The sequence below is a fragment of the Bubalus bubalis genome, chromosome 7 (assembly GCF_019923935.1).
Source record: "Bubalus bubalis isolate 160015118507 breed Murrah chromosome 7, NDDB_SH_1, whole genome shotgun sequence".
NCBI lineage: Eukaryota > Metazoa > Chordata > Mammalia > Artiodactyla > Bovidae > Bubalus > Bubalus bubalis.
In genome coordinates, this window is record NC_059163.1 from 97,441,688 (window position 1) to 97,463,352 (window position 21,665).

General features: G+C 39.5%; 1 protein-coding gene across 8 annotated transcripts in view; it reads right to left on the bottom strand.

The window, feature by feature from the left end:
* Positions 1–21,665, bottom strand: part of NFKB1 (nuclear factor kappa B subunit 1) — a 121,707-nt gene that overhangs the window by 40,326 nt on the left and 59,716 nt on the right. For 6 of the 8 annotated variants that reach the window (XM_025290374.3, XM_025290373.3, XM_025290372.3 and 3 more), the window contains one exon: positions 10,689–10,837. The exons of the other annotated variants lie outside the window; for them this stretch is intronic. In XM_025290374.3, the coding sequence (XP_025146159.3) occupies positions 10,689–10,837 (149 nt within the window). The remainder of the gene's footprint in view (positions 1–10,688; positions 10,838–21,665) is intronic. 8 annotated transcript variants of the gene reach the window in all.

The window sequence follows — 21,665 nt, forward strand, 5'->3', positions numbered from 1 at the left end:
TGTAGAAAAAGCATGTCTAAGATGGAAGGAACAGCAAGTGCAGAGATCCTGAAGTAGGACCATGGCTGGTGTCCACAAGACAACAATGGCAAGGAGGCCACTGTGGCTGGAGTGAGACAAGCAAGCAGTCATCAGCACATACAGCTGTATGTGAGAAGTTCAAAGAAATAAGCGGGGCACAGATCTTTTAAAGTCTTGTAAGCTTCTGTAAGGACCCTTCTTTTTCTCTGGCTTTTACTTGGAAGGAAAGAAAATATTAGTAAAGGAAAGACAGAAATATTATGACAACTGGATCAAATGAAATAAAGAATAAGATAATGTTGGAAGGCCAGATAAACTAGACAAAGAAAATACATGAGGTAAAGGCAGAATGAGATGAGCACTCAGACAGAGGCTCAGAGATGAAATGAGACAGGGGTCCACACAGTGATGAAAAAATGTAGGACATCTGAGACACACAGAGAGAAGAATATACAAAACATAACCTCCTGGAGAGCAGAGGTATCTGGTGCCAAGAACAGTGCTTGACACCGGGTGTTTAATAAATGTCTGTTGGATGAGTAAATGCAGGAATTAATCCAGCACAGAAAAATATGCGCTATGACAAACTAGTAAGTGAGGAGAAACAGTCAGATTCTCAGAAAGAGCACCTCCATATTCTGGCCCGTTAGTCCTTACTACTATACAGGACGTCTATAACAACAGCAAAACAAGGCTAACGCCAAGGTAACCGCAATGACAAACACGGTGTAGCACTTTACACTTCACCATCTATAAAGGGCTTTTCATGTATATTATCTAATTTAATCCCCGTGGAAAAGGCATCATTGTTATTACATGAAGTGTTAGTCACTCGGTCGTGTCCGACTATTTGCGACCCCATGGACTGTAGCCAGCCAGGCTCCTCTGTCCATGGAATCTTCTAGGCAAGAATACTGGAGTGGGTTGCCATTTCCTTCTCCAGGATTACTACATGAATAATAGATTTACTCTGGTAACAAATGAAATAATGCAGAAGTCAGTCTTCTGCTTTAGGTAATAGTAGAGCAACGAAGACCATTTAAGCTTCTCGCTTTAAACCACAAAAAATAGTTTTCATACCCTGGACAATAGATGGCTTAGGACAGCGAACCTAGAGGAAAGGAAGACAGACGAGGTGAGTCTTAAAATTATGCTGCACTAATATCTAGAGAGAGCTTCCAGGCTGCAGCATAGGGAGGGGCAGCTTAAATAGAGCCTACTGATCTCCCTGAGTTGAGGAGACAAAGGAGACCAACAAGGGTAGAATTCATGGGCAGACACCAGTGAGCAAAGAATCCCACACAGAGAGAGACACTTAGAGCATGAGTGCGGGGAAATGACCCAAGGCTGGGAAAGGAACCATCGGAAGCACCGATGCAACTGCTCCTGGAGCACACACAGGGCTAGAATGGTTGAAGAAACCTTGTGAAACATGAAGGATTAGAGTGGACAGTTAGAAAGACATTGCCTTAGTAATGGTTTCAAGTTAACCCTAAAGTCGGCTCTGGTCTCCCTAAAAACGCTTAAAAGTCAGTCTAGAAAGGGCCAAACTAGTCTCAAATTTAACTTTATCCCAATGCTCAAAAATATTTGCAAGATTCCCCCAAAAGCCTGTAGAGATGAAAATTACAATGTTTGGGAAGAAAAATACACTAGATGAAATTAAGAACAAATCAGACACTATAGACAAAATGTTTAGTGAACTTGAGGACACAGTAATAGAACTATCTGAAATGAAACAGAAAAAAAGTGAAAAGAAAAAGAACAGATCATTCATGAGCTGTGGCACAATTTTAAATGGCAAATACATGAGACTGATGTTCTAGAGGAGGAGAAAAAAAAACAGGAGTGTATGGAAAAAGTATTGGAAAAATAATGGCTGAAAAGTTTTAAAATTCAGTAAAAATTGAAACCCAGAGATTCAAGAATCTCAATAAATCACAAAGAACAAGAAACATGAAGAATATGACACTAAAGCTTAACATAATCAAGTTGCTGAAAACTAGCTATGAAGAGGAAAAGTAAAAAGCTAATAGAGAAAAAACCTGACACATGACGTACAGAGGAATAAAGATATAAGAATGACAGGAGACTTTTTGGAAACAAGGAAAGCCAGAAGACAGTGGAGCAGTGTATTTTAAGGACATGCAAGAAAACCCTATAATTCTACACTCCTCAAAAATATCTTTGAAAAACAAAGACAAAATAAAGACTGTAACATGTACAAATTGAAAGAATTTAGCAGCACACCAGTAGTTAAAAAAAAAAAAATTGAAAAAACGTCAATACATGGCTAAGTAGAAAATATTTTTTTCCTTATTTAAAAGTTTCTTTAAAAGGTAATTGATAATTTAAAGCAAAAATAAAAAAACAATATATGGTGGGATTTATATGAATAACATATGCAGATATAAAATATATGACATAGTAGCAAGAAGGCCAAAAGAGGGAAAATGAAAGTATACTGTTAACCTGCTGTAAGTAAAGAGGTATAGTGCTATTTGAAGGTAGACTAGGATAAATTAAAGATGTATCGTATAAACATAAAAAGATTGCTAAAAAATACAAAGAGGTATAAACCTAAAAGGAGATAAATGAAATAACAAATAATCAAGTAATCTAAGAGGCAGGAAAACAGGAACAAAGAAAAGATGTGATAAGCAGAAAACAAACAGCAAGATGGTAGATTTAAACACAGTCATATCAGTAATCATATTAAACAAAAATCACTTAACACCCACTAAAAGACAGAGAGTGTCAGACTGAATAGAAGGCCCAACTATATGTAGTGCAAATTTATTTTTAATATAAAACACTAAGCAGATGGGAAAAACGTTTCAAGCTAACATTATTCAAAAGAAAGCTGAAGTAACTATGTTAGTCTCAGTCAAGGTAGATTTCAGAGCAAAGAATATTACCAGGAATAAAAAAGGTAATTTCATAATGCTAAAGGGATCAATTCTTAAGAAGACATAAGAATCCTAAATGTTAATGCATTGAATAAAAGAGCTTCACAACATAAGAACCACAGTCTTATAGAACTGAAAAGAGAAATAGATGCATCTATGAATATAGTCAGAGATACTATTCTCTTAATAATTGATAGAACAGTAGAGAGAAAATTAGTAAAGAGACAAAAGCCTTGAACAAACAACCTCACTGATATTTACAGAACATGCATTCAATTTGATCATGCTAAACACTCTTTTTAAGTGCACAAGGAACACATATACCAAGACAGACCATATTCCATCCATAAAACAAGCTTCAACACATTTAAAAGGATTGCCACTTGCTTCTCCAAGGGATCTTCCCGACCCAGGAATCGAACCCGGGTCTCCCCCATTACAGGCAGACGCTTTTACTGTCTGAGCCACCAGGGAAGCCTTAAAAGGAGTCAACTCATACCAAACCACAGTGGAACTCAATCAGACATCAATAGCCAAGTTACCTAGGTAAGAATGTATTTAAATCAAGACGGGCCATGTAATAATTAATCGTTGAAGGTGAGTGATGGGTACAATGAAGGCTCATCATGCTAGTCTTTCTACTCTTGTGTATGTTTGGAAATTTCCATAATAAAATGCAAAACAAAAATGGGAGCAGACATTATTATTATTAGCTCATGAAACAGAAAAAACTGAGAGGATCATAAATGTTAACAAATGAGAACACAAAAGGGTACAGTCACTTTGGAAAGAAATTTGGCAGTTTCTTATCAAGATAAATGAACTCTTAGCACAAGTCTCTACAATTCCATTCCTCAGTATTTACCCAAGCCAAGAAAAATTACAACTTCTGTTCACACAAAAAGTGGCTTTGTTCTGAAAAACTAGAAACAAACCAAATATTCTTCAACAGGTAGATAAACAAACTGATATACCAACACAAGGCAACAATGTAATACTACCTAATAATTAAAAAGAATAAACTACCGATGTACACAGCAACCTAGAGGAATCTGAAATACATTATGCTATGTGAAATAAGCCAGATTCAAAAAGGCTACACACTGTATTATTGCATTTGTGTGTCATCATGGAAAAGGCAAAATTACAGGGGTAGGAAACAGACCAGAGGTTGCCAGGGTCTAGAGTTGGAGGAGAATTGGACTCTAAAAGGTCACAGAGGGATTTTCAGGAGGTGATGAAACTATTCTCTACCTTGACTGTGATTATACTAGTATTTATCAAAATTAGAACTTTACACTTTAAAAAGTGAATGTTACAATATTTGATTTCAAAAATTTAACGAAGAAAGGTTATCACTGCTAATTGGACTGGAACTATAATCCTGCCTCTTAGTCAAAATGCCATACATAAATGGCTTTCAAAGTGTACTCTCTAGACCAGCAGCATTACCTGAGAATTTATTAAAATGCTTATTCTTAGGCCTTATCCCAAGCTTACTGAATCAGAAACTCTGAGGGGCGAGGCTCAGCCGTCTATGTTTCAGCAAACCCTGCAGGTGATTCTGATGGCCCCTGAAGTTTGTGAATCGCTGCAGCAGCAGTAGCTCTGCACAGTGACCAGGCAATGAGATCAGAATCTCTGGACACAGGGCTTGGCATCAGTATTTTTACAAAGTGATCAAAGGTGACTTTATTTAGCAGGCAAGTTTGAAATCTGCACTATGCCAGACGTTTCCATCATTATAATCATCTGGGAACTGCCTCTGCCCTCTGGCTAGGATCAAATCCCCAAGTCCTTGCATTGGGATTCTAAAGTAGCTCCTCCATCTGGCCTTTCTTCCTCTAAAATATTGATGTCACAGCAGGCCAGAGACTTAAAAGCAGCCCAACTCAACTCACAATACACACCCAAGTTTGGAAACTGGATATTACCAATCTCGGTCCAGATCTTGTCCATTTTCTCCAAATAGCTCCTTTTCTGTGTATTGAGGTTGAACCATATGAAACAGTCAAGTCAACTGTTTTGGATCTACAAAAACAGCAGTTTAATGTGGTCTGCCTTACTTCGCCTCATTTCTCTTCTGCATTTTATATCTATATATCTACTTTGACAGCTTGCCATTGGTATATGCTGGAAAAATTAGTTAAAAAAAAAAAAGAAAAAAAACCTTAACATCTCTCTAAATCAGGGCTGCCAGGAAGCAAGCAGAGGGTGTGGTGATTATTGGTGAGGAAGGTGGCTTAAAGCAAAATCAAGTAACAGTTTCCATTGAATGCATATTTCAGAGAACGAAAATGTTGTTGAAACGAACTGCTGATATTTAAGATTGAAAATAAAACACCAAACTAAGATTATTTTTATGAGGATAAGCACTAAGGGCAGACTAAAGGAGTATGAAATATCAACAAAAAGTCAAAATTAAAATTAGTTTAAAAAGTTACAAGGACTCACCCCTCCACATTAAAGCTATCAAACTTATAATCATGACTTAGTTATCTAAAACACGAATATTTTAATATAGGTAACAAAATACCTTTGAACATAGAAATTAAATTTTATTGAGAACTCAGGCTGAGAGTTAAGAGAAACACTCCAAGGAAAGGTCATTCTTTTGGCTTTGATAATTTGGTTTTGGTAAATATAAAGGTTATTTATCTTCTCGGGGTCATTTTCCATATGTCTTTTTTTGATTATGTTGGATTGATGCCCTGCTTATGAATCTATCCTCTTAACCTAAACTGTTCCACTGGAAACAGCTTATTAGGGTTCCATTTCTAGTATTGACAAGTCTGAGGAGTTAACTCTGGCTGTCTTCCTAAATTTCTCTATGTGCTTTTCTTAACTACAAGTTAGAACTAAATAAGAATAATCGATGACATCCTTTAAATACACATGTGCAAGTCGGCTCATGTTATTTCATAAGACTACCTAATGTTAGTTCAGTATAGAATTTGGATATTAAGGGCCTGGAGGTAGATTCTGTGGCCTAACTCTCAGACTGCATAAGAGAAGAAATTAATGTCCCCAAGAAGTCATGCATATTACCCCTAGTCCTGCAGCCGAAAGTGACAGAACTGCACACAGAACTCTGGTTTCCAGACCACTAGCACGAGACTCTTTCTACTAAAATGTGACAGGTTTTCATATTAGAAACTTAACAAAAAATAAGCGAGACAAATGAATCATGAAGGAAATACTGTGTTTTGGGAAACACTCTAGGCAAAAGTTGCTCTGTTGAAAGTCAGATTATGAAAGGAGTACCAAGGTTTCACAGCACTCTGAACAGGAAAGGCTACTGAATCTACATGGAACATGGAACAACGGACTGTTTCAAAATTGGGAAAGGAGTATGTCAAGGCTGTATATTGCCACCTTATATTGTCAACTTATATGTGGAGTACATCATTAGAAATGCTGGGCTGGATGAAGCACAAGCTGGAATCAAGATTGCCAGAAGAAATGTCAATAACCTCAGATATGCAGATGACATCACCCTTAAGGCAGAAAACGAAGAGGAAATTAAAGAGCCTCTTGGTGAAGGTGAAAGAGGAGACTGAAAAAGCTGGCTTAAAACTCAACATTCAAAAAACTAAGATCATGGCATCCAGTCCCATCACTTCATGACAAAGAAATGGGGAAACAATGAAAACAGTGACAGACTTTATTTTCTTGGGCTCCAAAATCACTGCAGATGGCAACTGCAGCCACGAAATCAAAAGACGCTTGCTCCTTGGAAGAAAAGCTATGACAAACCCAGACAGTGTATTAAAAAGCAGAGACATTACCTTGCCTACAAAGGTCTGTATAGTCAAAGCTATGGCTTTTCCAGTAGTCATGTATGGATGTAAGAGTTGGGCCATAAAGAAGGCTGAGAGCCAAAGAATTGATGGTTTTGAATTATGGTGCTGGAGAAAGACTCTTGAGAGTCTGTTGGACTGCAAGGAGATCAAATCAGTCAATCCTAAAGGAAATCAACTTTGAATCGTCATTGGAAGGACTGATGTTGAAGCTGAAGCTCCAATACTTTGGCCACCTGATGTGAAGAGCTGACTCACTTAAAAAGACCTTGATGCTGGGAAAGATTGAAGGCAGGAGAAGGGGATGACAGAGGATGAGATGGTTGGATAGCATCACCGACTTAGTGGACATGAGTTTGAGTAAACTCCAGGAGTTGATGATGGACAGGGAGGCCTGGCATGTTGTACTCCACGGGGTTGCAAAGGGTCAGACACAACTGAGCGACTGAACACCACCACCACCCGAATCTAATGTAACTCTCATGGCATCCTCTTGATTACATTTTTAAAAATTTACTTATTTTTCAATTGAAGGATAACTGGTTTACAGAATTTTGTCGTTTCTGTCAAACATCAACAAGTATCAGCCATAGGCATACATATGTCCCCTCCCTTTTGAACCTCCCTCCCATCTCCCTCCCTACCCCACCCCTCCAGATGGTTACAGAGCCCCTGTTTGAGTCAGAAAGAGAAAGATAAATACCGTATACTAATGCATATATACGGAATCTAGAAAGATGATACTGATGGATTTATTTTCAGGGCAGCCATGGAGAAACAGACATGGAGAACAGACTTGTGGACACAGAGGGTGGGGAGAAGGGACAGGGTGAGCTATATGGAGAGAGCAACATGGAAACTTACAATACCACATGTAAAACAGATAGCCAATGGGAATTTGCTCTTGATTACATTTTTAGTAAAACTGCACAGTATTTAAAAAATCCCGCAGAGCTATGACCAGACATCTTTATGACCATATTTATAAGTTCAGATGCTCAAACTGTTTGTTGAATGAATTCTTCCAACTACAGAACCTGCTATGCCAGCACTAAAACAGAGTAAGTAACGCATTTCCTCACTTTCCTTGGAGACAGGGAATTTACTTTGACTCCTGCCGTAGACCCCAAATTAAATAAGTATTAGTTCCTTCTAAAATCTTCAAAGACTACTAAGGCAAACCACAGAAACACCAAATTACAGACAACATACTGGAATATTTATAACAACAAACATTATTAGTAGGGAACTTCATCTATAATTTCCTCTGAAGCATATGATTATCACACAGATTAAACAGGACCGAAGAGAATAAACACTTCAGACTGACAGTAGCCTATTGGAGTAAATTTGCAGAGATACTAAGTGACCGATTTGTCTGAAACTCTGACGTTTACCCTGCATTTCAAAGCTCTCCAGAGGTCAGTCAGCAACTGTAAGGGTATTCCAAAACAGACCATGAACCAACTGTGACACACGACAGGAAACAGACCAGTCTTTAAGAGGATGTTGAAATGAGTTCATTTAAAGCACAGTTGAATTTTTCAAATCAATTTAGGCTTCTTCCTCCAATCTAGAGTCTTTTTTTCCCCTGACATCAAAAGAATCAGATTTTAGTGACTTAAAAGTAAGCTCTCTCTCTAGGTTTTTCACACTTGAAAATTTTAACAGTCAAACAAAGAAATACCCAGGAACATGAAAGCTCAACCTCCCCAATACCAACCAACTTGAAACCTGATCGGAATTCAAAGCCTGAAATGTTACCATGAGCTTAATTACAGTTCATTTAAACAATTCTTTTCTTTTGAGTGAATAGTTGAGATTAAATGGGATTTTATCATAAACTATTTAAACCAGTATTAGGAAGCCCTGAAAGATATTACTGAAAATTATACAAATTGAATTGAAAATTTCTTTTAAAATTGAATTTATTTCTGTAATACTTCATTCATTAAAAATGGCTTGTTTGAGGGCTTCCCTAAGTGGCTCAGTGGTAAATAATCTGCATGCCTATGCAGGAGACACAGGTTCAATATATGGTCTGGAAAGATCCCACCAGAAGACTTTTTAAAAAAAGAAAAAAAAGGCTTGTTTTATCTGTCTGACCAACCTTAAGTGAATATGTCACTTTATGTTTACATTTCAAGTCTACTGAAAGCCAAAACAAATTTGTAATTCTTGGTTGTGCACACTTTTCCAAAAAATTGAAGTATGGTTGCAATATTATGTGTTATAGGTCTACAATATAGTGATTAAAATTTTTTTTAGGGTGTGTGTGTTGTGTGTTAGTTGCTCAGTCATGTCCGACTCTGTGTGACTCCATGGACTGTAGCCCACCAGGCTCCTCTGTCCGTGGCATTCTCCAGGCAAGAATACTGGAGTGGATTGCCATGCCCTCCTCCAAGGGATCTTCCCAACCCAGGGACTGCACCCAGGTCTCCCACATTGCAGGTGGACTTTTTACCATCTGAGCCTTAAGGGAAGCCCTCACTTACAGTTATGATAAAATACTGGCTATGTTCCCCATGTTTTACAATGTATCCTTGTAGCTTATTTTATGCCTAGTAGTTTGTACCCTACCCCTACCCTGTCCCTCCCTCTTGTCTTCCCTCTCCCACTGATAACCACTGGTTTGTTCTCTATAACTGTGAGTCTGTTTTTGTTGTTGTTGTACTTACTGCTGCTGCTGCCGCTAAGTCGCTTCAGTTGTGTCCGACTCTGTGTGACCCCACAGGTGGCAGCCTACCAGGCTCCCCTGTCCCTGGGATTCTCCAGGCAAGAACACTGGAGTGGGTTGTCATTTCCTTCTCCAATGCATGAAAATGAAAAGGGAAAGTGAAGTCGCTCAGTCATGTCCGACTCCTAGCGACCCCATGGACTGCAGCCCACCAGGCTCCTCCGTCCATGGGATTTTCCAGGCAAGAGTACTGGAGTGGGGTGCCATCGCCTTCTCCATCGTACTTACTAGTTTATTTTATTTTTTAGATTCCACATATGAGTGATATCATACAGTATTTGTCTTTCTTTGTCTGACTTACTTCACTTAGCGTAATACCTTCCAGGTGTATCCATGTTGATGCAAATGGTAAAAGTTCATCCTTTTTTATGGCTGGGTAGCATTCCATTGTGTGTGCATGAGTGTGTACACAGCACATCTTCATAGTCCACTCATCTGTTGATGGACAGTTAGGTTGTTTCCATATCTTGGCAATTATAAATAATGCTGCCATGAACCCTGGGATACATGTTTATTTTTGAATTAGTGTTTCTGTTTTTATATAACCCAGGAGTGGAATTGCTAGGTCATGTGGCAGTTCTAGTTTTAGTTTTTTGATAAACTTCCATACTGTTTTCCACAGTGACTGTACCAACTTACATTCTCACCCTTTTCCCCACATCCTCACCAGCATTTGTTTTTTGTATTCTTTTTGATGATAGCCACTCTGTAGGTATACGTAGTACTTCATTGTGGTTCTGATTTGCATTCCCCTGGGAATTAGCCAGATCAAGCATCTTTTCATACACTTGTTGGCCATCTGCATGTCTTCTTTGGAGAACTATCAGGTCTTCTGCCCATCTTTTCAATCAGGTTGTTTGCTTTTTTTGACGTTGAGTTGAATGAATTGTTTGTATATTTTGGAAATTAAGTTTTTATGTGTCATATCATTTCTGTGCATACTTTTTAAGCAGCACAGAACTGAAATAAAACCTACTGTATGCACAAAATGTTCACAATGCAAATCTATAGTCCACAGTTCATTAAATGAATCATCAAGAGTATGAAATCATCCACAAAGTATTGATTTCTGCTATAGCTAGTTTTCTCAAATTTTCATATTCTAAGACTCTCTGAGGGTCTTGCAAAGACCCCTGATGAAAAGGGCCTGTCCAGTCCCAGCCCACAGGGGCCATGTTCGATCTGTGCCTCCCTTCTGCAGTGACACACATGCTCACTTACCCGACCACCATGTCCTTGGGCCCGGCTGTCACAGTGCAGACGCCATCCTCACAGTGTTTTCCCACCAGGCTGTGTGCATGCAGGTGGATGTTTTTTCCATTTGTGACCAACTGAACAATAACCTTTGCAGGTCCCACATAGTTGCAGATCTATATAAGAAGCACATTTCCAAGTTAGCATATCTGACCATATCACAACATGGGAAAATGCTAAGACAAGCTAGTAAGTAGAAAAAGTATGATATCAAATTAGGCCTGTCTGTACGTATACAGCCACAGCTTGGTTGTGAAAAAATATGTGATGAACAAATGATGGGATGGAAATAAAACACAAGTGGTACTTGTTTCGGGTGTGAAAGATACTCTTCAAGAAGTAGACCATTTAAAATACATACATCTTGTTAACGTTGGAAGGAAGAGCACATCTCGGAGTATGCTGTGTAGCCATTAAGCAGCCTCTTCCATTAACCAAGAACACATTTTCATCTGCACTCATACTGCATTTTAGGTCATAAATGCTGAGTGCAAGATCAGTGAAAACGGGACTGGGACTGACTGATGGAAATCAAGAGAAGGAAAGAGGTGAATGGAAAGAGTCCTTCCTAATCTGCCATGAGATTAGGCAGGAGAGAGTCTTGCCCAGGGACCAGGCCACAAGGGTTGGCCATGGACACCCAAGCCCATGGCCTGCAGTGATCTGTTTCTTTAATTTAAAAAAAGTATACTCCCTAAGTACAAATCCTTAGATCTGACACCTGTTTAAGCTCTTGTTTTATAAAATCAGATTTCTCCATTTAAAGTAATTTGTATTTTTATTGTTATACCTTTAAAATGATGACAAGAGTAATAGAAAGGAAATCCCATGGAGATGATGACATTTTAAGTAACAAGAGCTTGGGCACCATTTCTCCTCTAGCTGGTCCTCCAGCCTCCTACAGTAGATCACAGATTCTTTCCTTGAGAAAACCGCAACACTAAAATCATACTAACAGAAAACATCAATGACCTTATTTTTACCTTCTTGAATATTATAAGTCAGAATACTAGGATAAATTCACCAAAACTGTTGGAAATGCACTCTGTTTCCTCAAACGGTGAGCAGCCATCCTGGTTTGCCTGGGACTAAGGACATTTCCTGGGGTGCAAGACTTTTAGTCTAACATTGAGAAGAGCTGGTCACTCCATCTCTTTAACTCATATTATCTCTTCTTGAGGAAGCATATGACTGAAATTGAGGATCTCCCAACTATGCAATCATTGGACATATTTTAATCTGCACAAGCAGCCCTTAGCTCAGATGAAAAACTAAGCAGACACAAATCTCATGTGGCCACGGACCCTTGATGGATGTCTTTCTGATATAAACTTGAGGAAGAACCTATACTTGCCAGTAAAATTTCTTGGAAAAGGACCGAATCCCTTTCAACTAATCTATTTCTACTATAAATACCATCTCATAGATTTACATTCCACTGAGGCATGATTTTGTTAGCATTTTTTTCAGTATAGATTTTTTTCCCAATCCAATCTCCCATTGCAGGGTTGAGGAAAAGTTGATTAGAGCTGGGATTATGCCCCAGACGCTTCTGGGAGAAAGAAGTTCCCTTTCTAAGCAAAGGACAGACTCCCTGTGGGTCTGTAGTGTAGCTCCACTGGAAATATAGGGCCTCTCTGCCTGAACCCTAGCTCAGAAGGGTTGCAAATCTTGCTTTCCAACCCTTTCCAAGGAGCAAGGCGACCTGCGAGAATGGCCTTCAGTCCTTGCAGAGCAAGCTAATCACAAAGCATGTTTAGGATTAATTAGGTTTTGACCCCCTTGAAGCACAAATAAATAATTTCTTAAATAGGTAAGCACTTAAATAAGCCCCCTGGGCATAAAACCAATTATGAACTCAACACTTTCCCTTTTATAACAGGCAGAAAGCCTTTTCCCTAGGGGCAGTACAGGGAAAGAAGAGTTCTGGGTTTGCTCCAAAGGTGGCTGCTGTCCCTACATACTCCCTGGGTTGCTGATGCCAGTTCTGTGTCTTGGTATCGACATCTGAAATCAGCCTTTGTTATGATGGCATATTCCACAGGGACGTCTCAAGCAGTAAATGAACAGTGAAAGAGCATTAAATAGACCATGTAATTTCACTTTTAAGTGCACTGAGCACAGGAATGCAACAGTGTAAGGCATGACGAAATGCTTCACTTGGGTGAAATCAGGTAGGCTTGCCACTTAAGCAGGACACAGAAGGAATCTAGCAATTAAAGCCCAATTACAACTTAGTTCAAATACGACACATTCTAATTTATATTCACTCAAAACTTCAATAAACTTCCACGTATTTTAGCATCTAGTATTACTGCTAAAAGTCTGGAAAGTTTATCTTACTGATCTTAAAAAAATTTGAATGAGGCTAAAGCTTCTAATCCAATTCTGAGAATATAAAGAAATACTATGTTATAAAAAAAACACATGAAATTAACATGTGATACAGTATTATTAACTTTTGTTGTTGTTCAGTCTCTAAGTCATGTCCACAACTCTTTGCAACCCCATGGACTGCAGCATGCCAGGCTTTCCTGTCCTTTACTCTCTTCTGGAGTTTGCTCAACCCCATGTCCATTGATGCCATCCAACCATCTCATCCTCTATTGCCTCTTCTCCTCCTGCCCTCAACCTAAAGTACAGATTTTGTTCAAATTTCATAAAATTTTATGCTAGTGTCCCATTATTTGTTTTCATACCTTATTCAAGACTCCACATTGTATTTAACTGCACTGAGCAGCTTCAGCTGCATGCAACAAATCCTGGTAAATTCTCTTTTCATTTTTATTCTATTACAAATATTTTCTATCTCCTTGTTTTGGCTTCTTAGATACATCCATCATTTAAAAGTGGACATTTCATTTCTGAATACATGGGATTTTAAACATATCTTTGATATAAATTTCTCATTTTGATATTAATTTCTCATTTAAATGCTTTCATCTCTTCAATCACCCTCTGTGTTTTTTCAATCTTCTAACTTTATTGAGGCTTTCAATAGCTAAGTCAAAGATCTCTCTTGGTAAAAGTCAAATTGCACTAGAAAATATGTGGATTATTTCCAAATATCTTTTGATATTCATTTCTAATATAATCCCACAGTGATAAAAGAACAGACTCTGTATGATTTCAATTCCATTAGGCCATCAACTGTTTGCACCTGGTCTTACATCTCTGGATGTGTTCCTAGGTCTCCTAGTTTATAGTCTATGGGAACTTGAACAGAATTTGTATCCTACTGTTGTGTGAAAAGCTGTATAAATCTTAATTATGTTGAATTCATAGTGCTTTTCAGGCCTACTATAACCTTCTACTTCTCTGTGTATTCCTTCTATTAATTTTTGAGAGTTTGATATTAAAACTCCAACTAAAAAATCTTACTTAAAAAATAATTGCAATATATAGTGGAACTACATGTAACTTTGCTGTGTATTTTCCAAGTCTCCTGTAAATGTGTTATCATACTCTCATAATTAAAAACAAATTTTTAAAAGCCCAATCACTTTGGATGTCCAGACCCTTCAATATAACCATGATGAAGGAATCAGTCATGGGCACTGAAGGAAAGAGGTGGGAGGTCCTCAAAGAGTACTCACATCTTTTTCTTGTTATTACTTCATGATTGAAGGGTGGCAAGAATGAGGAACTGGGTAGTCTCTGAGGTAAAGGGCCTGAAAAATTTGCCAATGACTAATGTGCTGTTTGATCCATTTGAAAGAGTTCAAGCCAGCATGGCATCATCTGGTTTTTTACACAGACCACAAGGCAGTGACAGGGAGGGCCCTGGGTTTTGTGGACTTTCCAAAATGTCGACTGAAAGAAGAAAGCTGAAGTGTGGGGACACACAAAAAGTACTATTTTCAGGCTCTCTGGCACATGAAGACAATGGAATTCTACCTTAGGGGAGGGAATACTCCATAAAATGCCACAGTGACTAACAGCTATTTGCAACCGAATCAGAAATTCATTTCTCCACAGAATTCTCCAATTCTGTGGAGAATCTGATTATTTTTATTCAGTCTGTTATTTCTTTGCACAGTAGTTCCCTTGAAAATTAAGTTTATAGAAAGCACCTGTATCTGCCAGAAAGGGTGGGTTATTTTTGCAAGAGTCTGAGTATAGCAGGCTTTTAATAAACACTAATGGCTTGCATACAAGTTAAGATTTCAATTAGAGGAAAGGAGACAAAGGTGACATTCAGCTTCCAAGGGGCACTGTAAGAGCATGTACTTGATGAACAGACTAGCTGGGTTTGAAGACAGCACCACCATCTGCAAGCCCTGCGACCTTGGGCAGCATCCAGCTCCTCATCTGTAAAATGAGGATAATAATTGGACCTCATAGGTTTGCTATGAAGATTAAATACATTGACACACATAAAAATCTTTAAGATCTCTGCCTAGTATGTAATAGCAGTACCCAAGTGTTAACAACTATCTTATTGTGATGTATTCCTCTACCCAGAGATCTTTAAATAGTACAACTTCTGTGAGGTGATTTTTTAAAAATTCTGTTTAAAGGCAGGTGGCTTGAATAAATGACCAATTCACGTTACTTCTATTTCTAGGCTGTCTTTTTTCCCAGAGTGACACATTTTATTGGGCTTTTTAAAAGTAATAACTATGTTATTGTAGTAACAGCTATCGTTCTTGGAGGTACTCAGGAGTCCTCGGTTTCCTTGATGAAATCAAGCCTTTCTTCCAGAAGCTTTATGACTCAATACATACTGATGGCCACAGGCTAGATCTGCTTTTTGAGTAAGAAACAGAAACCAAGGGTCTCAGATAATACCAAACTTAGTCAAATCACCTCCTTTTATTTAAAGCAACTAACTCTGTCATGCTCTGGAAAAGTACATACTGGTTCTTTAACAGTAAGTAAGGTAAGTGGTCTAGAAGTTTCTAAGAATCAGATTTTAAAAGGTCCAGTTTAGGTACTGAGTTAATTTGGACATAGCACTTTGGCAGAATGTAGAGTCAACATGAATGTGAGACGTGACACATGATGTAGTTCTTTTCTGCTGAGTTTTTCTCATGAAGTGATGATAATGATGATACTTGAGGGAGAGGAGGAAGAGGGAAAAGTCCACACATTTTAAGGAGAAATCTACCCTGACTTGTCTCGTGTATCTAACTTCGGCCTCTACCGCTAAAGCAGCAGAGCAATGCGGTTAAATCCAAGAGCTCTGAAGCAAGGCTGCTGTGCTCAAAATCGCTCTGCTGTCACTTACTAGCTGGACCAGTGGGAAAGGATGGTTAAGGTCTCTGGACATCAGCTTCTCCATCTTTAAAAGGAAAGTAACAATACATCTGATTTCATAGGATTGCTTTTTAAGGATTAAATGAGTTAAGAGCTTGGCACCTAATAGGATTGGCAATCTCAAATATAACCCTATCTCCTATCCAGGCTATTACCTCACCAATAGCCAAAATGTATACATTGTTTCAGTGAGCACTTATTAAGCCCCTTATGTGTTCCATGTACTGCAGTAGGTCAGGGAGTGGAAGATACACAGTTGAGTAAAAAACAGATACAACCCTTGTTCTTATGGAAATTACAGAGTAGGACCGATATGAATTAAAACCTCTCACAAATAAATGTAAATGCATAACTATGAAACACTGCCAAAGGAATAGAGATTTGACCTGGTGAACACAGAGAAAGCTTCCTGAGGGCGTAGTGAGGGCCAAACTCTGAAAGAAGAGTAAGAATGTAACGAGGGATGGGGTGGGCAGAGGCTGAGAAGAGTATTCCTGGCAGGAAGAACAGCATATAGGAAAGCTCTGTGATGAGCCTGACCCCTCATCTCCTCAGTCATAATTCCTACCAGTCCTCAGGGCTTCCTTCACGTGGTTCCTATCACACGGGATGTCCCTTCCTTCTCTTCTCTCTCTAGAACCACCCATCCTTCAGAGGTCCAGCCGAAATCCGAATCTTCCATGACATTCCACCACTTTAGCCCACAAGACTCCACTACTGTCCCTTTCTTGGGGAATGTGATGGAATGGAGCAGGAAAACATCGCTTATTGCAGTAAGAAGCTGGTAAAATCTATCGGCAACTGAAGAATTACTGTTTTACCTCTCTTGCTTGTTCCCAGAGCACACACATCAATATTTCCTCACTTTCTGTTTTTATGGAAGCGAAGGGGGCTTGTTAACTTGTCCAATCTTCACTCCAGCCCCATGGGGTCAGTGGTGCTACCACATTCCACAGCCGCGGGAACTGAGGCCCATTAAGGTGACATAAACTGCCGCCATTCCTGTAACTGGGGTGATTGGGCAGCCCTTTGAACTTGGGTCTGTCCACTTCCAAAGCCCATTCATACTTTCCATTACACTGGCTTCCACTCGGCTTAATCACTTTTTCTTCTATGTATATGTCCAGTGAGCCCAATGTTTTATATCTCTCCATTGTGTAGCACAGTGTTGCTACACAACAGTTATCCCTGAAAAACCTGTTTTGGTTTTGTTGGTGTGTATTGTGGGAAAGAAGGTCTCAGAGACAGCTGTGAGATGGCAGAAGCGCACTTGTCCCCTAGTAAGCCTTATTCATAAACAAAATCATGCCACAGACATTACTAAACCACATACTGATTCTCCTCTGTTCCAGTGCAAGTCATATTATAAACAAGAAAAAGGAGAAGGTGGGCAATGGAAGGGGCGGAGAAGAAGAAGAACAGGAGGAGGAAAGAGAAGAATATTGTTTTCATAACATACCTCCTCTTAGTACTGCAAAATAGTCAGATTTTATTGTTCCTTCTTACTTCTTATATGTTGATGATACAGGAAGTACAGAATAAACTTCATCAAACAAGATACTACAGAACCGTATCGAATAGTTTCTGGCATAGAGTAGGAAGATGCTTAGTAAAGTTAGTTCCTTCTTTTTAAGCCAGGGGGTTTCACATTGATCCAATCTGGGACCAAATCCCAGCTCTTTCTTCTTCCAGCTCTGTGGGCTTCAAGTTAAATAACCTCTCTGAGCTGAAAGCTCCACACCTACAAATGGGCCAATAATGGGACCTCCCTCAGAGGGCTCTTGTGAGAACCACAGTGTCTGGCATATGGCAGGCCCCATGGAAGCACCAATTTCTCTCTCTTTTTTTTAATAAAAAGGGGCTGCTTCTCTCCTGGGTTTCCCAAAGACATCCTGAAGTAGACAGACTTGGCACTATCACTCCCATTTTGCAGATAAGAAAACAGAAATTTAGACAGATTAACAAGTGGCATAACCTAAGGTCAGAGAGTCAAGACCCAGAGGACCTTGGAATTCGTCCTGATTCTTCCGAATGTAGGTGTAGTGTTCTTATAAGATTGAATGACAAAAATACCCTCTCTGCCCCACTCACTGTTGACATGGTTGTTTTTTGAGTAGTGCTCCTGGACTTGCATTGATTCATTCACATTCGTTCACCTTTTTTATTTGCCCTACTTGTTTGACCAGCATACATCCCTTAGATGTTTGCCTGAGATTAGAAGGGCAAACTGGGCCATTAAACACAACAAAATAGGCAAAGAGGGCTTCGTCAACTACAAAGGGAAGTAGAATAAAATCACTATTCAAAACTCAGAAAGTTTGAGGGGTTTTTTTTTGGGTCATACTTTGACCTCTGGTTTTTTGTTTGCTTTATTTGAATTTTCAGTTTCATTACATCACATATAGTTGTTTATAAATCCTACTTCTTTCAGGAAATCAAGACACTTGCTAACTCCAGAAATTGTTGGGGATTTGTACCTCAATAGGTGTCACTACCTCCTTAATAAATTACAAATAAATGCTTACCCTTTTCGTGGCCCAATTATCCATGGTTACAAAATAATATGGGAAGAATAGAAAGTTTGTAATTTATGGATGAACTGTGTCTCAAATGTGTTTTCATTTATAGGCCAGTTTTTTGGGGAACCTGGCTTGGCTTATAAATTTGGTTTATTCTTAAACAGGAAATAAAATTTAAAATAGTAGTCTTTTGGTATCATTTCTTTTCTACATCTCCTTACCCTTGTTGCTGCACTACGTACATTGTCAAGTTCTTTTTTTGAACAAAGCATAAAATACATGGTATCTAGTCAGATCTTTAAAAGATATCCCCAAACTAACCACTACCTACTGTCTCCGTCACTGTTCCCTGGTTTCATGGAGTACGAGCCCACTATGATTAGTTTCCTAAGTTTTTGCTCCTATGTTTCTTGTGCCTCCCCCGCTTCCCCATCCTGTTCAAGTCAGGTCATGCCAAATCCTGACACACCTCTGCTCAAAGTTCTCCAAAAGTGAAAACTGTTGAAGCTGAATGAGTCGTCAATGGGACTCATTACGGTATTTTGTGTATATATGATTAAATTTTTCCATGGCAAGAAGTTAAAAAAAAAAAAAAGACCCAGACCCTCTAAAGGCTTTCCATCTGAAAAGCCCAAGTCTTTACAACAGTGTACAGCCCTTGGGCCATGTGAAGCCACTTTCTCTTTGCTCTTGTTCGTTACTACTTCTGGGCAGTCACATAACCTGCTGCCAGCTCAGCTTCCACCTGAGAGCTTCTGCACTCGCTGTCTCCTCTGCCTAGAACACTCCTTCCCTGTATACTTGCACGCTCTCTTACTTTTCAGGATCTGCAGAAATGCCATTTTCTGGCGAGCTTCCATGGCTCACCCTACCCTTATCTAAACTTCTATCACTCCCATTCCTGAATTCCTTGCTGCTTCCCCTGCTTTACATTTCTCCCTGTACTAATTACCATTTAGTATACTACACATCTTACGTGACTACTGCCTAACTTCCCCATTAGAACAGAGGCCGTGTAAGAGTGGGGACAATGGTTTCTTTCATGCCACATCCCCAGTGCCTGCAGTAACGTTTATTATATTGTGGGCATTCAATAAATAATTCTTTAGTGAATGCATGATTAAATAAGAGGCCTAAAATGTTATCTATGGAAGGCAAGATATTAAAACAAGAGTTGTGTTAGGTGACAGATGGAAATTGGGAAACTATATTCTATCTCTTCCCCAAAAATTGGCTAGATCCTGGTGCACCCTCTCATTAGGCTATTTAAATGAGAATGTGACTATTTACATCAGGACAGAACACCAGCCTAAGTAGATAGAAGGGTGTTGCGGTGTGGGCTCTGGGCCTGCAGTGTGGTCATAGGACTCTGATTGCTGGGGGGCAGGGAGGGGCAGCTGTGGGAAAGAGAAGGGAAGGTAACCCTTTGATCCTCTTGTTGGAAAATCAATGTAGCAGCACTCCTCTTACAGTCCAACACACCCTCCTGGACACCCCTCCTCCTACCCTAACTGCTGGCGCCTGTAAGACTTCTCCTGGTGTACCAAGGAGTCTAAACTCAAGCACTATTCCGCGCAGTACTAGGGCACTCAGGGATCCAGATTCACATTTCTGGTTCACCCCAGTTTCACAGTCATGCACTCACCAAATAAGAAGGGTCTTTCTTTGATATTCACTGTGGTGACTGACAGGAATAACCAGCCTACAGAACCTTATCGTAAAGCTGTGCAGGTCTGCATCTACGAGACAGCAAACCAGTGGGCTCCCTTTCAATGAAGAGCACAGGCTCCGGAGTCCAAAGGACAGGGCTCTGAATCCTGGCTCCTCCCTCTCCTAGCTATGCCATCCTTGGTACGTTACTTGACCTTTGGCGTGTTTTCTCATCTGTAAAACATGAATACAAATCCCTAATGTCTGACTTTTCACAAGGATTAAAGGAAGCAGTTTACAGCATCTAATGCAGCACCTGATTCACAGCAGATGCAGAGCATATGATACTGACTCTGATTTTGTCCTTTCATGCCATAAGCAGACATCTGCAGTGGAGACTTCCTCTGAATTTAACGAGAAGGTGGAGAGCATTGCATGGCAGGCTCTCCAACCTCTCTTCTCACTGTCTGTCACCCAGGAGCAAAATGTCCCTATTGCTTTCCATATGTGCTCCCAATTCAGAGAAATGTAGGTCTGTTCCCTTTTCTGCTTTTGCACTTAACACCATACTTACTCAAGATCTCCTTAAATCACGCTTCTTCTTCCCTCTCCAAATAACCCTTACTCTTAGTCCACAAACCATATACCTTCTTCTCCCTTAATTCTGAACAATGCATTTCCTGATAATGATAATGACAACTGTACAGGCCAGCATTTATTGAAATCTATGGGCCAGGCCCTACAGCAAGAAATACAGAACCATTCTTTCATTTGATCTTCTCCATAATTCAACAAGAAATGTTCTTAAAAAGTACTTTTCCCTGCTTGAGTGCCATTCTTTTTTCTTATCAAGTATGCAAGAAAAGCTCTAATCACCAATGCTGAAACTCTAACTTAATCTGCAGTACCTTTGAAGAGTGACAGTGAAGTCGCTCAGTTGTGTCTGACTCTTTGTGACCCCATGTAGCCTACCAGGCTCCTCTGTCCATGGGATTTTCCAGGCAAGAGTACTAGAGTGGGTTGCCGTTTCCTTCTCCAGAGGATCTTCCCAACCCAGGGACTGAACCCAGGTCTTTCGCATAGTAGTATTACCTTTGCAATTTAATTAATCCTTCTATGCCTCAAATAAATAAGTACCTAAAGGTTATGATTTACTCCATGTTTCCAAACTCATCAGCCATTTCTTGTTCTTCATCCCACTTAACTTCTCTGAAGGGTTACCTTCCCTCCTCAAAATGTTCCCTTCTCACTGCATTAGACACTTCTGCTCAAGCATTCTTCCTCCTCAAAAGGAGATTTGTTATCTGCCCTTGTCCATCTCTAGTCTTTACCATAATCACTCTCTTCACATGGTTATGTTAGTCTCCTAGATTTAGTTATCTACTCCATGCAGATGACTCCTCAATTTAAATCTCATGTGCCCTTCCTTTTTCAACACCTATAACATTTCCAGCTGCTTGCAGGGCATCTTCCTGTCCATAACTTATAATCAATTTGACTGCAACTGAAGACCCAT